This window comes from Leptidea sinapis, chromosome 25, assembly GCF_905404315.1.
Source record: "Leptidea sinapis chromosome 25, ilLepSina1.1, whole genome shotgun sequence".
Classification (NCBI taxonomy): domain Eukaryota; kingdom Metazoa; phylum Arthropoda; class Insecta; order Lepidoptera; family Pieridae; genus Leptidea; species Leptidea sinapis.
This window is the reverse complement of record NC_066289.1, coordinates 5,299,319-5,316,929: the sequence shown is the minus strand read 5'-3', so window position 1 is coordinate 5,316,929 and position 17,611 is coordinate 5,299,319. Positions and strand designations below refer to the sequence as shown.

The 17,611-nt window shown below is 33.0% G+C and overlaps 1 protein-coding gene across 2 annotated transcripts in view; it reads left to right on the top strand.

Annotated features, from left to right (window-relative positions):
- LOC126972102 (zwei Ig domain protein zig-8-like) overlaps nt 1–16,941 on the top strand; it is a 235,091-nt gene extending 218,150 nt beyond the window's left edge. For both annotated transcript variants that reach the window (XM_050818690.1, XM_050818691.1), the window contains exons 8-9: nt 2,026–2,194; nt 7,654–16,941. In XM_050818690.1, coding sequence (XP_050674647.1) covers nt 2,026–2,194; nt 7,654–7,754 — 270 coding nt within the window. In that variant the 3' untranslated portion in view covers nt 7,755–16,941. The remainder of the gene's footprint in view (nt 1–2,025; nt 2,195–7,653) is intronic.
- The last annotated feature ends 670 nt before the right edge of the window (nt 16,942–17,611 follow it).

Here is a 17,611-nt window from a genome sequence, read left to right as displayed (position 1 = left end):
GAACGCTGAAAATTATGTTGAGGATATTTTCAGACCATATGTCAATCCATTTGCACAAACCTTTGGCTATTGGCGATTTTACGTTAATGCATGACAATGCGCGTTCACATACAGCTCGGCGAACCAGTCAATACTTGGCAACGAAGAACGTCCGGGTATTGCCCTGGACTGCACAATCGCCAGACCTCAACCCCATCGAGCACGTATGGGACACGCTCCAGAGCCGTGTTTTGAAGGACTTGGACGGAGTGACAACAACCCAATAGCTGAAGGATTTGCTACAATTCCATTGGGAGCGAATACCGCAAGATGACATAAACAGTCTCATCAATTCAATGAATAATCGTTGCCGACAAGTTCTGAATAGCAGAGGAGGCCATACTTTGTATTAAATTATCCTATTCTTTCACAATAAATTCATTTTCTTTAGAAATTTCATTTTGTTAAAAAAGCGTCTCTAATATCTTCTGCAGTATATTCTAATATTGTTAATTTCTGTTATTAAAAGAACTTATAAGGACAACAGCTGTTATTTTTACATCAAAGGACCCTAAAAATGTTATTTTAAAAATAAAATACAACGGTATAATGTGAAAAACCATCCTAAAATTTTAATTAGTATCTGTTGCTTAGACTGTTTGATGTTAAATTAAATTAAATGTGACCATTATTTTAGAGTGTTATTACTGTGCGATGTAACTGAAAAATAAGCATTCGAAGAAACTGTTGCCTCACCTTTGATCTCAACCCGCAGTGCGTATAATCCCTTAAGCAGCTTGAACCTATTAGAACAGCAAAAACTTGAAATGAAATGAAATTTATTTATTGTGTCAAATACAGTATACATTATAGATCTTAGTAGTTGTATCTTCTATTCGGCTTATTATAATTAGCATGCAAAAAGTTTACTTAAAATTTGAAAAATCCTTAACACTTTAAATTTTTTTGTCGATTAACCATTTAAATAGGAGTCCAGTAAATCGTTTCTAGATGTTGTTGTGGGACAGTGGCCATAAACAAGTCTATCCGGTGGTCTGGTCAAACGAGGATTCAATTCAATGGCCCTTTTAAATAAATAATTACTTTGTTTTACAAATTTACTTGCTTTAAATATATACATGAACAGGCCGGACCAACTCCACATATACAACGAATACATTTTTCTTGAGAAACAAATGGTTAGTGTACTCCTGTGCCAATTCCTCAGATGAGAAAACCGTATCTGAGTACTGACGCGACATATCCATGGTACGCCATTAAAGATAATAAAATAAATAAAATGATTAAGTTCTAAATTATTATCAATATCAAATTGGAATAGTATATCTATATTCAAAATATTACAGTTATAAATTTGGTAATCACTGACGTTCTAGAACGTCATTGTTGATACATAATCGTCTGAAGCTTATTTTTCCTTTGGTTTCCAATTATAAAACTGAATAACAGAGGCTGACTGCAGAAGAACTTGATTTTTAAGCTATTGCATAGCTTCTATCGCGGGCCTTGAGCGTGGAGACCGAATCCAGAAATTCCGTAACGAAAATAACCTAACACTTACTTACTAGATGTATATAGATATTTCGTCACGGCCATTGCAGTTGCCGTGGAACAGCGATTTTCACGTATGCTTTTTTGTGCAAAGGGTACCAGGTTCGAGCCTGGGGTACGTCTTGATTTTTTTTTTAATTTCTTTATTTTTTTTATCACTTTTTTTTTATTATTATGACTAGCATTTTTATTTAGTTTCACCTATCCCGTTGTCTGTCTGTAATCAATTCTTGCAAGTTAAATTTTACTCAATCAAAAAAAAAACTGCATAAATAAAATAAATAAATAATTATAATTGCATAAGTTGATAAAAATGCTATGCAATAGCTTTACCGCGGCAGTCCCCGAGTGCCACACGTCTTTTTTTATTAATTAACGATTGCACTGGAGGCATTATATTAAAATTTTTGACGGAATTACAACTAGGATTTGTATCCTTAATATTTTGAATAGCATTTTATAATTTTTTTGAAGGAAATAAACTACGATTCTCCGCGTGGCGGGGTATCCGTGATCACCGAGAAAGGTGAAATGACGACGTCGCACCTCCTGGTGCAGAAGGCGCGGAGTTCTGACTCCGGGAGGTACACCTGCGCACCAGCCAATGCCAACCCTCGATCAGTGCTCGTCCACGTACTAAGCGGTAAGATATTAATGATATAAGTACTCATTTCTCCATTTCACAATATCTGCTAATATATGTGTTTTTCTTTTTCAAATTTTTCATTACACTATTCAAAATACTATTAGATTCGAAAATGATTGAAAAATTCTCCCTAGAAAAATCATCCATATAGATCTTAGCGCCAGGTGTTTCACCGATTCACTACTAAACTACGCTATATTATTAGAAGTTAATAATTAGTGTGGCTACCATTAACTAAAACTTAAAAAACTAGATTTTTACATAAAAATATTACAATTTTTTCATATAAATTTGTAGCTTCAGCCAATATGTAGATAATATTAATATCAGCATACCTCCAACATATTCATAAACACAATATGTTTGCCTATACAAATTGCCATCAACCGGTGTAGCAGTTTTAATTTAAGGTACAGCATCTACATTACAGGCCGTAAAGCAAAAAGCGATTTATTTAAAGGCGAATCGCAGGTTTCAGTGGAAGTCTCGTCCACCAAAAAAAAGTCGTGTTGAAACATGAAATATTTACATTTAATTGATCATTGTATAAGAATATGTGGCATTAATTTTCTTTTTTTTATAAAATTGGGAGTCATAAGTTAAGTTTGTTTTTTTAAGAAGTTTTGTGGTTATGTTACGACCCCGTTTGCTTGACTGTTAGAGATCAATACCTACAGAAATAATTGAAACAAAATCATTCTAATATACGCACGTACATACATATGTTTATGTATAAATAAACGGTCGGATATAAAAGCAAAAAAGCATAATTGAATCAAAATATATATATACGCGTCGAATTGAGAACCTCGTTTTTTGAAGTCTGTTAAATACTACCTGCTGCTCAACTAGCGACAGCGGTTTTCATCGAGTAAAACCACAATTTTCTCATGTTCTAGGATACTTTAGAACTCCCATCAGGCAGTCTACTACTACTACATAATATACTACTTGCATATTTTGAATAACAAAAACATCTTTTTCATTAAATGGTGTTTATTGAGACAGATCTTATCTACATGTAGTATAGAAAGGTATGGATAGTGGCGCCTTTTCAATCAACTACACTCTTAAAATAACGTCATCCAAGAAGTTAGCTAGTTGCGTCACTCCCTCATGGCGAGCATAGCCCAGGTACCAGATGATACTCATCACATGGGAGCAACATCCCATAGTTCTCAGCCCTACAATGCAGTTGCAATAATAACTTATTGCTTCTCTGCCACGATTACCTCGTTCAGTTACAATAACACCAAGTATGTTTTTCCTGAAGAGTGGCGAGACTTTAGTTTTGCCCGAAGCAGCATTGGATTTATTCCCTGCAATCCAGGTATTTGGTCACGGCTCACTTCTAATGTGTAAATACCGTGAAACCTGAAATGTTCACCGATATATGAACGCGCCTGCTTTACTTGATAGGTGCCACAAGCAAAAAGAATAGTTTGAAGCAAATAATTGGAACTCTTCTGAGTGTATAAGTATGTTGTGTCTGCGATTGTAATCGCTGGTTTTTGCTCTGACGGAAGGTCAGGGTCCCCAAGAGTAACATCTGCAACAATTGAATTTTTTGCTGCCACTTGCTCTATGCCACACGCACGACCGGCATTTTTGCTGCAATAGTTCAGATTCGACTCCACAATCACAGCACAAAATAAGACGAATTAACAAAACACAGCGTCCTTTTCGCAAAATCAAAACAACGTAATGAGCGTCCTTTCGCAAGCTGTACAGTTTCTTGAACGAAGGAGCACAAACTCAACTCAACATCGTTGGAAAAATATGTAGTAATAAATAAGCCAATGTTTCAAAAAACACACAGTACACGACATAAAACAGCTAGTAAGTAGAGTTTCACGTTTTTGCAAATGTGAAATTCAAATACCCTGATTTTCACTTTGACGTGACAGTTGTTCTTTTTTTGGCTTGCAAGATTTAAAACAATCGATGGGCATCCCACGAAAAAGGTTGTAAAATAATTTAAATAATAGCGTTCCGTTTCTGTTTGTCAATTGAGTTTTATTTAATTATTTTCTTCCCCCTACTTTAAAAAAATATTTAAAAAACTAAAAAAAGAGCCAGTTGCGAAGTACTAAAGTTGGGAAACTATAAACCCAAAACATTCTTTTAATAGGGCGGTACACCAGATGCCATTCTAATTTATGACACTTTCACGATGTCATGTAACAATTGAGAGTCGCGAATGTATTGGTCTAATATAAAATATCTAATGAAACTGCCTCTACTATGTACACACCAATAATAGTCTAATTTCAACGATATAATAAAATATTATTCGAAAAATTCTGACAAAGGAGTAATGAAAATAAAAACTTAATAAATTTTATGTGTTCCTCGAGTGACTTTTATAACTTTGAAATGGATACTAACATCAGTGATGTTACTACACCTAAGCAAAATTTAAGAACTTCCGAAATAAACGTGTAAATCGATATCCATAAAGGTTTTATCTGATAAATGAAATTGGCGCTGTTCTCAAAAATCTAATGTAAACAACTTTTGTTATTGAAATCTGAAAGCTTAAAATCTACAGATTTACTGTCTCGTTGATCGCAGCCAATATATTGGATCAACTCTGAGGTATTGCGAGGGAGATTTAAAAGACCAGTTTTAAATTTTTTGCGATGAAGAAAATTTCAATAGTCTTAATAACTGTTATTATTATTTTTTTATGAAAATAAGGGACGAGACAAGCAGGACGTTCACCTGATGGTAATTGATACGCCCTGCCCATTACAATGCAGTGCCGCTCAGGATTCTTAAAAAAACCCAAAGATTCTGAGCGGCACTACAATTGCACTCGTCACCTTGAGACATAAGATTAAGTCTCATTTGGCCAGTAACTTCACTAGCTACGGCGCCCTTCATACCGAAACACAATAATACTTATACATTACTGCTTCACGGCAGAAATAAGCGCCGTTGTGGTACCTATAATCTAACCCGCAACCTTGTAAAGGAGCCCCCCTCTGGTAAATGCCTGTCTATTATCATGAAAACGTGCGTATTTTATATGAGTTATTTAATCATCATAGATAGCTTATAGCAACCCTCACATACAAACGCGGTAGCCTCGTTTCCAGCTCAATTAGAATGGAAATAATGCAGAATTATAGGAACATACTAATAGAGAAATAATCTCTCTCTCTCCGTATTGTAACACGTGGCAATTTAAGTAATATCATTTTTTTTATATTTAACATTTGAGTGCTATAGCTAGTGAATTTACTGGGTTACTCAATGATGTTATATAATATGTATAGAACGTCATTGGGGTTGTTAATAGCTGAGAATAGAGATAGATTCTTACGTATTATCCAATAGGTACTTAAAGCCCCGTTTTCATTAGGCGACATTTGTCCTGCGACTTTGTCAACCGATACGAATTCTACGTGTTGAGCGAAGCCGACATCGCATGTGACACGTGCCGCGGGACATGTCCCGTGTCGACGGTCGGATAGCGTCGATCGTACGCGACTTTGTGTCTCTCGACAGACGCCCGACGGCATTTGGGTAATTAGGACCAAGTAAGGACGTATGTTGCTCTTTGTACCTCAATTATCCGTCGCTATGGTGGTAGTGTAAAAAAAAGATTGTAATGGATACCTACATGTCTTCTGCCAAGCCTAACATGGGTAAAAAACAAGATAACATAAACATAAAGAGTAATGGAACGAAGCACCCTAAAGCTGAAGAAAATACAAAAAATTAAAAGCGAAATTATAAGAAAAAAAAAACAAGCTTTGAGATGGTCTTGAATATGCTCTAAAGCAAAAATAGCAGTGTCATCGTCGTATCACGTCTACATTTAATTAACCTAGAAACCCACCACCTTCTTTTCGTTCTGGAAGGCGTTGTGAATAATACGTAAGTACTGATGGACAAAGGCCTCCCTTAAAGACCTCCATGACAATCGGTCCTGTGCTGCCCTCAACCAACGTATTTCTGCGATCATGACCAGATCGTGGTCTTCCAGTACGTGGTCGCCGTAAAATTGAGGACAAACGCGCTAACAGTGGGAGGCTGCTTTGCACAAGATGCCGGCTATGGGTACCACAACGGCGCCTATTTCAGCCGTGAAGCAGTAATGTGTAAGCATTATTGTGTTTCGGTCTGAAGGGCGCCGTAGCTAGTGAAATTACTGGGCAAATGAGACTTAACATCTCATGTCTCAAGGTGACGAGCGCAGTTGTAGTGCCATTTAGAATTTTTGGGGTTTTTCAAGAATCCTGAGCGGCATGGCATTCTAATGGGCAGGGCGTATCAATTACCATCAGCTGAACGTCCTGCTCGTCTTGCCCCTTATTTTCATAAAAATAATAATAATAACAGTTATTAAGACAAAAGCAATTTTCTACTAACCATACATAAACTTTTGTAAAAAGAAAGCCACCCCAAAAAATAAAATTGATCTTTTAAATCTCCCTCGCAATACCTCAGAGTTGATCCAATATATTGGCTGCGATCAACGAGACAGTAAACCTGTAGATTTTTAGCTTTCAGATTTCAATAACAAAAGTTGTTTACTTTAGATTTTTGAGAACAGTGCCAATTTCATTTACCAGATAAAACCTTTATGGATATAGATTTACACGTTTATTTCGGAAGTTCTTAAAATTTTGCTTAGGTGTAGTAACATCACTGATGTTAGTATCCATTTCAAAGTTATAAAAGTCACTCGAGGAAAGCATAAAATTTATTAAGTTAATATTTTCATTACTCCTTTGTCAGAATTTTTCGAATAATATTTTATTATATCGTTGAAATTTGATTAGTATTGGTGTGTACATACTAGAGGCTATTTCATTAGATATTTTACAATTTCTGTAGTTAATATAAAATAATATGCGTGCGTGGCATAAAAACTTATGTTATAATATTATAAAAGATATCAGTTGACAAAACATTACTAGCGTAATATTATAAAATGCATATATTTGGAAATACCGTCTTTTTATTATAACTAGCAAATTAATGCCCGCGACTTCATCCGCGAAGAAAAAGGATTTAAAAAAATAATAAGCAAGTGTGGAATTCAAGATCATCTCATGTCCTATTCCAGTTCCGGTTCCTGTTTTCGCTCCTGTTCCCAACATAATACATGAATCTTATTTCGAGGAAGATTGCTATGGCAAACTAATCCTATTATTGGTAGTTATCGCTCATCGACGTGAATTTCAATTTTTCACAAATCCCGCGGGAACCATGAATAAAATGTAGCCTATTTCCTTTCTCAAGCTATGGTTCAGTAGCTCCGGCGTAAAAGCATAACAAACAAACTTACATTCAGATTAATAATATTAGTAGGGATTGTTATGTCGGAGTCAAAATTTAAGACACACTAAAAGTTTGTAACTATCGATGAGGTGTATGAGCTCCGCTGCCCAATCGGTGCAAAAACATTTAAAATAAATGTATTTAAATTGTTTTTGTTTCAGGGGAACATCCAGCCGCTATGCAACATGGCGGTCAGCTCCGTCTCCAGTATCCCTTGTCTGCAGCCCTGCTCAGCGTAATTGTGGCTCTCATGGGATGCTAGTATATATATCGTTGTATATCAGTAAGGTGATCTTTTTGGTGTGCCTCAATAATTACTAACGACTGTCGCTAACATCTCTAATGATATTATACGATTGTGCTTCTTATATATGAATACTCTTTGTACTTTATAGATGTATATCTGTAAAGTATACATATGTAGAAATATAGTGTACACGTTTTAACAGTAATGTGCAGAAATTAAGCAGCAGACATCTATGTGTTTCATATTTCACAGAAGATAAATTTTTAATGGCGCCTTAGCTTAAGAAATAAGTAAGCAAATTCAGCCTCTAATGTCTTAAGGCGAGTGACTATGGTGCCGTGCACAATTTTGTGTTTTTAAAAGGAACCTGGAACTGAACATAAGTTCACATCTCGAGTGTTCCTAATGACCACACATACATCGCGACTCTGTCATACAAATGCACCTACATTAACTTTTACGCAATAGGCAATGGACGTCTTAGTAATTAGATTTCGCGCAAGGGGCCGTCCCAAATATCAATAGCATAATGATTCAAGTACATTGCTAGTTATTACTTATAAATTGCTAAGAACCATAGTATAATAATATACTCCGCCTGGTATTTTCTTCCCATGATGGCCCTTAGGCCCTCAGTCTTAACTACCACTTCATCGCTATTATCGTATCGCTCACATCTATAGCTTTGGTTCACTCAAAATTTGTCAAACAGTCATCGCAACTGATGACGTATTCAAATTCAAATATTTTTATTCAAATAGAATATAATAAAATCACTTATTGAAAGTCAAAAACTACCACCCATTCCAAAAGGTATGCCTCAGACCTGAGAAGAACGGGCGCAATAAACTCAACGGGCTCCTTTTTTTATATAAAAATATGGTTACAATGTAAAATAGGCGGTGGGTGGTTGCTCACTTCCCAATCAGTGGATCATTAAGAAAGTCATTTATGTTATAGTAATCTTTACCACACAAACGTTTTCAGGTTTTTTTTCTTTTCAATTCTTAGGCTAATGGGCGCGTGATGAGATCACAAGCATTTTGTTACTATTATTATACCATGCTAAGAACTAAAACAGTAATGGTGGTTCTTGTCAGATAAGTCAAACGTACGATTTTTATAAAGTCTATGATCCGTTCAAATTATTTTAATATTAAGAGTACGGTAGAGATTATTCATGTTGTATGGTCGCTTCAAACACAAACAAAATACTAGATTGATCATCACTAATAGCATTATAAGTATGATTTTGACTGAAGACAAATGTATTCTATTATCCTTGACTTGATAAACATGAGAATGGAATGAAAGATATATCTTTATTGCACAAAATAATTAAATATAACAAAAATCAAGAATACATAAGAAGCAATAGGCGGCCTTATCGCTAAAGAGTGATTTCTATCAGGCAACCTGTACTGATGTAGTAGTGGGATTATAGGTATTCAAATTTCGTGTTCCTATTTTATAATAACGGTACGTTTACTTTTATAACAACTTTAATTCATCATTAAAATAAGCTAAATTAAATTACTTTTTTATAAATCAACTTTGAGTTACGCAAAACACTCGTAAGTGGTATGGTGACTGATTATGACATCATAACTTAGAAATCTATGAAAATGTGTAATCGGTGATAATTATCGAGCCGTGACGTCATTAATATTTCAGCTAACATGACCGATCGCCGTATTTTTACCTTAAAAACTCTATTTAAACTCAAAATTTCTGTCAAAGCTGGTTCTTTTTTTAGAATCCATTCATCACACATTTTTTCTTAAGCCATTTTCATTCTTAGATTCTTACAGGCATCATGTCCTTTGTACAATTAAGACAGACCAAAAAGATTTCACACTTATTGTAATGAATACATTTCAGTGTATGTATTTTAGAAATAACTTTTGTAGCATATTAGTTAAATAATATTATGTTAAATTACGTAAAACGTTATTCATGTAAGTAATACATTATATGTATTTAAACAAAATACTCTCGCCATTTTAATTGATAGTGGTTTAAAAATTTCACGCAATTGTTACATTTTTGGTACAATTTTGTCATTTTAATTGTTTCAAATTACTCAGTAATATAGTCTGAAAATGTCCAAGTGTATTTATCCATTTATGACTACTTTATAATAAATAAAGAATAATAGTTTTCAGTCTGACGTTTGCGACATTCGTTAATTTTTTGTCGTCCATCGGATAGGCAAAAGGTCCGAGCCTATAGCTCCATATTCGTTAATATTCATTAACAACGATATATTGATATGTATGATATTAATAATTTTATTATTTTTATTAAATTTCTTACATATTGTATAGGTATGTTATTTAAGTCATAATATTCATATTTTGGTTGACTGTATATATTATTTTGTTCATACCTGCACAGGCATGTCATATCGCACTATGCCCTGACTGACTATTGACTTACAAAATCTCGCCAGAATTCGTTTTCTTCCCATTAAGTATAATAAATCTCCGTACGAAATGAGGCAATAAATAAATTACCAAGACTTTTGCTTAATTGTTTCGTTTGATGGGCGTTAAATCTCTTCAATTGTAGGAACTGGATCTAAGCTCAAGTGTCAGGTCCTAAGTGAGGGGCGGTCAGTTAAGTTTGAGCTTAAATACGCCCCACAACAATGCGCAACCAAAATGATATTATACCACTTTCCTTCAATGAAGATTATATTGGCAATAAAAGTGTAGAATACTTAACTTCCACTTAACAATAATAAAGAAATAATTGACAATTGAAACTGGTGATACTAATCTTAATTATATTATAGAATATTGATTTGAAATAGGAACTTTTGGTAATAACAATAGGGAGGCAGCTTGTAATCGCATTGTTGTTTTACTGCTTGTTTGAATTTTAAAAGCTTTTTTATAATAATTGATAAGCGAGTAGGCCTACCTTTTCATTCTGCACGAGCGTAGCATCGGCGAGGCAGTTGAAGAGTAACGAATTTTCGGACTAAGTTTTTAGAGAACACTTTTACCTAATACTATCGTGGACAGTGTTAACTGTTATTTTTCTATCCGTGAGGACCTTTAATTGTATTTTTGTTACTATTAGTCTTTTATTGAAAATTATTGTACACTGTTGGTCTTATTATATAAAATAAATAACTAAAAAGAATTAGACTGTACTGCAAGTGGGGCAACATTATAATAACTATATTATTTTGTTCCCTAAAGGAAAGATTTTTTTTTAAATAATCATTATAAAAAAATGTGATTAAAAATCAGCTGACCGATTTGTTTATTCTCCTATTTTGAGGGTAGACTACATTTCTTTCTTTTAATATTTTTCCCGCATTTAATTCTAACCGCTGTCGCCCATCACTTAGAGCTCACACAGTCTCGTTAGCGTGGACTCCCCGCGGGCTGCAATGAAAACTCTTTTGACCAATTAGTGTAACTGGCAGCAAGCCGTAAAGTATTTATATTAAAAAATATACCATTTCAATCAAAAAGAGCTTTCTTTGGATCGTGACAACTTATATTAATGACAGCACCACACCCGAAAAAAATCACAGAATGCTTCGGGTAAGAAATATTTTCATTTTTTTTTATTTCTTAGGACATATTTGTAAAATTAATAGAGGGTCTTTAAAGGGGATTTAAAGGCTTCAAAACCATTACGAATTAGCAAAATTTTTTTTGATGGCATCTCAAACTTTCAACGCACTTCTGATTCCTCTGTTGTTAGAAGAGAGGACCTTACATCATTTATACGTCTAGATAGACAATACAGCTGTGAAAATGTCGATAAAATGAGTTGAGAACTAACCTCTATTCACAGCAATTCAAGCACACGACACAAAGTGTCATACAAATCGCGAGTGTAAGACATAGCTTGTTACGCAAGAGACTCTATCTAGACGCATAAATTATCTAAGGAGAGAATAAGCTACGGGGATTACTTACCATCGGGTGACCTGTATGCTTGTTTGTCCCTATTTTCCATGAAATACTTCAAGTTCAACTTGGAATATAAATTGACACAACTGTGGATCTAGTGTTCATCTTCTGCCAACGACTGTACATGAATAAAAAATTCATCGTTTACAGTTGTCAAAAATACTTGTTATGTGTTTACTGTTTGCAGTAGACAGTGACAGCCTGAGGGGCACAGTATCAGATGTTCTACGGCAGTACCCTGATTGTCTATTGTCTTGTATTACAAGAATCAATCATTTAAACGCATCTTTATTTAAAAAAAATTGGAAATATCACGAAAAATCTTTGATGAAATCGAAAATTGGTAAGCATTTCATGCAAAATTAACAACAGTACACATCGAGTGTGTTCTGTTCGATTAACGTTATTTTGTTCCAAGAATTAACAATTGCGAGTATTCATATTATATTTTTGGCAATTAATTGTTATATTAAATGTATTTCGTTTCAAAACATTTATGTATCGCTTATATATAATTGTAAATACTTAATTAGGGATCAGTGATTGATTGTAAATTTGACAAATGAAATAAGTAAAAAAAATCGCACTATTGAAAAAGGTTTAAAGTGAATAAAAACTCTGGCCTCAATTTTAAAAAGGCCCGATTTGCCTAAACTCCTTGAAATTTGCAAGACAAATTGCTTCAAAATGATTGGGTGCTTTTTTATACCCAAACAATTGCTTTTATTGTATTTTTTCCTCTCTTTTATGTAAAATACCCTGGTTCGATTAAACTTTACTTTATCAGATTAAATGAAAAGTCATTATGCTGAGTCTGAATTGAAACATTATGCAAAACTGCGCACAGAATATTGCTTCTTGACGTCAACTTAAATTAAGTCATTGTTTTAGTTAAACTTAGTTTTAAAAGATTATGAATTAATAAATTAAAATAATAAGGAAAATAAAATTAGTTGAATACAGTAGAACCTCGTTATGTCGAATCTCGATAAGTTGAAAACCTTCAAATCTCGAAAAAATGTTTTAATTTTACTCAAAATCTCAATTATTCGATTAATCAATCAATTAGTCGAAGTAATCAGTGAGTCTCTCTAAGCCATTTTGGTATATTCTTTCCCTCCATAACTCGAAAAATTTAATTTTACCTCCGTATCTCGAACATAGCAATGTTTTATTTTACAACCTTTACAACTCGATTTTTGGAGGCCTATTGCGTCTATCTAATTAAAGAAATTGTAAGTAAACCATTGTATCTTAGAAAGCAATTTAGGGGTATACAATGAATAGAATTACCAAAAATTTATGACTCACGTGTTTGTTTGATTGGTATCAGAATTATTTTTGATTTCATTTGTTGAGTGAAATATTGTCAGAAATAGTTTAGTTCTACTGCTGCTGTTTTGAAATAATGTTGATTTAAAATAAACATTTATTTTAAGAATTCATCTCACCCTCTTTTTGTTGAATAAAAATCCGACTAAGTCGAAATTCTCTATAAGCCAAAAACTCTATAACTCTAATTATTTGGGCGTATACCTTGATGTTCAACTTATAAAGGTTCTACGGCTAAATTGAAAGTCGAATCGAAGGTATATATTTGTTCTAAAAATACGAAGATTTCCATAATCTTATTCCAAGTTGGAAACCTAAAATAATTTCACTCATCATCAATAATTCTGCTATGGGAGTTTTCAACATGACAATTATAAATTTCACAACTTTCATAAACGAACGAATCTCCGACTTTTGTGTGTTCAATATTTTCGATAGCATTTGAACTGCATCAATATTTCATTTGTAAAATTTATATTTTGAGCATTTAATAAATTACCAAATAGACTTAGGGCATCACGTTACAAATTCTTAAAGTATACTAATGAAAATTAATAACGCTTAGGACTAAGATTGTAATTACAAGAATATATCGTTAAGTTATTAAGACAGTCGGTTTGTAAATAAACTTATTATTAGTAAATAATATTGTTATGGAATAATAACAGTTTGTTTTTAAAGACAATTTATGATTAGAATTTATGTATAGTATTCTTCGTAATAAAAAAAATAATTATTATTGTATAATACATTATGTTACAAGTATTTTGTGTTTATTAATAATAATTTAAATTTCCTGTGTTTATGTTTAACTTCCGATGCAAACAATTGAGCTTGTGTCATTGGATGTAGGTGATCACTTGTCCTAAAAGGCATAACAGGTATTTATTTTTCAAAATTGATTCTTTTAGAATAATTTTTTTTTGATGTCATTTCTAGTACTACTATACCAATGCCTTAAGTTGTTACTCCAGTAGCTTGTGTTTATGTTTAAGCTGTCTTTGAACTGTCTCTTGCAAAATAAACTTTATCGATCATCGATATTAATTTGACAGATATAAACAGGCTTGGATTGTTTTACTAATACCAATATAAGAGCCAGCAAAAGACGTACTTAAACCATTGTAATAATGGTGAAATCCGCATGCTAACGACAATATATTTGGTTCGAGCTTTGTAGCAGCTGCAGTAGTATTGTAATATTGACTATGAAAATGACGATGCAATTGTTGGATGTGGACGTCAGTTGAGCAATTCAGCTTTGTATTTGACATGAGTCATATATATAAGGCTTGATCACACCGAGGACTCGCATGCGTTAGCAATATTAGTTCTTCTAAAATTTGGTTGGAAACTACTGCTCTTCTACTGACATTACATTTTCGAAATAATTTAAAATAATATTATATTTGACACCCTATTGTTATGTCAATCAGACTTGTTCACCAGAATGTGGTTTAACTAATTTATGACTTGCGTTTATATCATTTATTGATTCATATTATGCTTATAATTCACTGCCATTGCATTGATTTTCCACTGATTATTCAACTATATCGATAAAATCGAGTTGGTTTGCGAACTAGTTCTAAAAGATCTTATACAATAAAGCAAATTAGCTCGAGACCAATTATATAGGCATATAATGCCTATATAATATCATTGCATTCATAACATAGCAATATAGATGAAGATAAATTATCATTGTTACAAAGTATATTAAAGCGTCTTTTGTTGGTACATGTATTTTTATTAACATACACTATCGAATATCCGTCCAGAAACAATTAAATCATAGGCTGGGGTCAGACAGTCAATAAATATCGTGATAATTGTGATCTTGTCAATATTTATTGACTGTGTGACACAAAACATTGAGTGCAGATTCACCATCGTCTATAGAAGAGTAACATAAATTTCAAACAGCTTCTTCAATTGTTTGAAACCCTACCAGAGTTGTGGAATGTCACAAATGCCCACAACAAAAGCAGCACTTAAAATATAAAGGAAATGAAGCACTTGATCGTCTTTTGTCTATGTACAAATACAATTACGAAACACGTCTACTCGAAAGAATGATCTTCTGAATACTGACAATATTGAAATCAATATCTATTGAAAATGGTGTACGACCAGATCAACTCATTCAATATAATATTGAGACAGGTATATTGGTATACAGACAGGTACATTGATCGTCTGACACTGCCTATGATTTAATTGTTTCTGGACGGATATTCTATAGTGTATGTTAATAAAAATACATGTACCAACAAAAGACGCTTTAATATACTTTGTAACAATGATAATTTATCTCCATCTATACATATAAACCATAATTGGATAAAGCTTTGTAATAAAACTTTGAACGTGATACCATCAAGTAATGCGTAAAGAAATTACAATAATGTCTTTTTAACTAATATCAAACCATTTTATTATAGTGCAACATGGTATAATTTTACTACGTTTTAATAAATAGTATTGATTTTCTTACATGGCAATATTCTACAAGAATATTGATATTTTATTCAAATATATCACATTCAGTTGAGAGTATAAATGTAAATAATGGTAAGCATATTTTTTGGGATTATTGTTATAGTATATAATAAAATATTATAGTCACATAATATTATTTCGGACAGACGATATTGGCATATTTTGTATAATACATAAATTATGGCCAATGTCTATATTCGATCGCAATCCTAAATTGGCAAATAGAGCTTATTGTTTTAATCCATTTCAAGGTTAAGTTATTTCACTAAGCAATATGTGAAACATTTTTAATTCAATTTAGAAGATGACTTCTTATTGTGATTCTTAATGATATTTGCATGCATGTAACGGATAAGCGTTCTCTATATTATAAAGATTTAGACCTGAAGATTGACATATTCTGCAGAATGTAAAAAAATGGATTCTAAGATTCTTAGATTAGATTTTGCATACTGAAATCGTTCGTTAGAGCCATTAAGATTGGGACACGTGTTGCTATACCAGAATACAAATAGCGCTTATCATGTGATCACGCTTTTCGATATTATTAGAAAAACAGAGGTAGGCTTAAGACTTCATAGAAAGAAAAACCGGATAAACGCGGATGGAACCTTGTCACATTAATCTCTCGTGAAATCAGTGAGCGTCGTGATTGTGCAAAGGGTACTTCTGATTGGTCATTTTGAAGTGTAAGCTTGTCATGACGTCAGTAAGATGGTCGTCTGTCCCCATCTTATTTTGCGGGTATAAAAATTTCTTAATATGTCTGTTTTCTTGTATTATAATTTATCGTATTGTATGTATTTGACTACATTTTTGAGTGAAATGTATTTATTTTTAAGGGGTGTTGATTATTTATATTTATTATGAATGTTTAGGCACAAGTGACGTAAGGAGCAGCTGACCCGCGGTTCATATGCGGTACTTTTTAAAGCATTACCTTGATCCTGAACTACTGTAATGTTTTTGTATACAATCTAAATATCAATAAGCTAATAAAGAAGTTAATAACGGCGTATACTTATTAAGACCATGCTATGGATATGAAAACTTTATCATGAGAAAATGTTAATATGAAGTAGAACTACTATTCCGTTTTGCATTTAAAAATTACTAATTTTTACATTTAGAACGGAGTTTATCTTGTTCCACCAACAATTTTATTTTATTATGAACAGATCAACGTCTTGTCAGATTGTGTTAATATAAAGACAGTCATATAGCAAGGAATTAGCACTTTTTATTACCATCTTATTTAGATTTCTACACTAATTATTATAATATTATAATTACTTGATCCTTTCGCGGTTATTGCTCTGTTGATTTAAGACTGTATTGTATTTGGGATGATTTGTATATCATCTACGTTGATTTGTATTTTTTTTTTGTAATCATACTGATGTTAAGATAATAAATTGATCGTCAAAATATGATATATTTTGTTTTATTTATATATCAGTTACGAGAAGAATTTATGGATGTTGTAGTTTGGAGGTTAAAATACTCGCCACTTATGGTGGAGTAATGATTTTATTAAGACAGTAAGGAACAAGACGAGCAGGACGTTCAGCTGATGGTAATTGATATGCCCTGTCCATTACAATGCAGCAGCGCTCAGGATTCTTGAAAAACCCAAAAATCCTGAGCGGAACTACAATTGCGCTCGTCTCCTTCAGACATAAGATGTTAATTTGCCCAGTAATTTCACTAGCTACAGTACCCTTTAGAATGTAACACAATAAAGCTAACACACTGCTTCAAGGCAGAAAAAGGCGCCGTTGTGGTACCCATAATCTAGCCGGTATCCTGTACAAAGGAGCAGCCCAATGGTAAAAGTACGTAAAGTAATTACAGTCATTAAATTGTGCTACTATCATTAAAAGCGTTGGAATGTAATGTATGAAAAGTGGTTTAAGTTAAGAATAATTCAAATAAAATTTAAGAGAATATCCTACAGGTATCCATAAAAATGTATTACTTTATCTTTTTCATGGATAATACCTACAGAACAATCGAGGAGAAAGCTGGGAAATACGAAACTTAATTTTGGTTAAATATTTGTAGTAATAATCGATCAGGGCAATTAGCCAAGCTAGTCCCTAG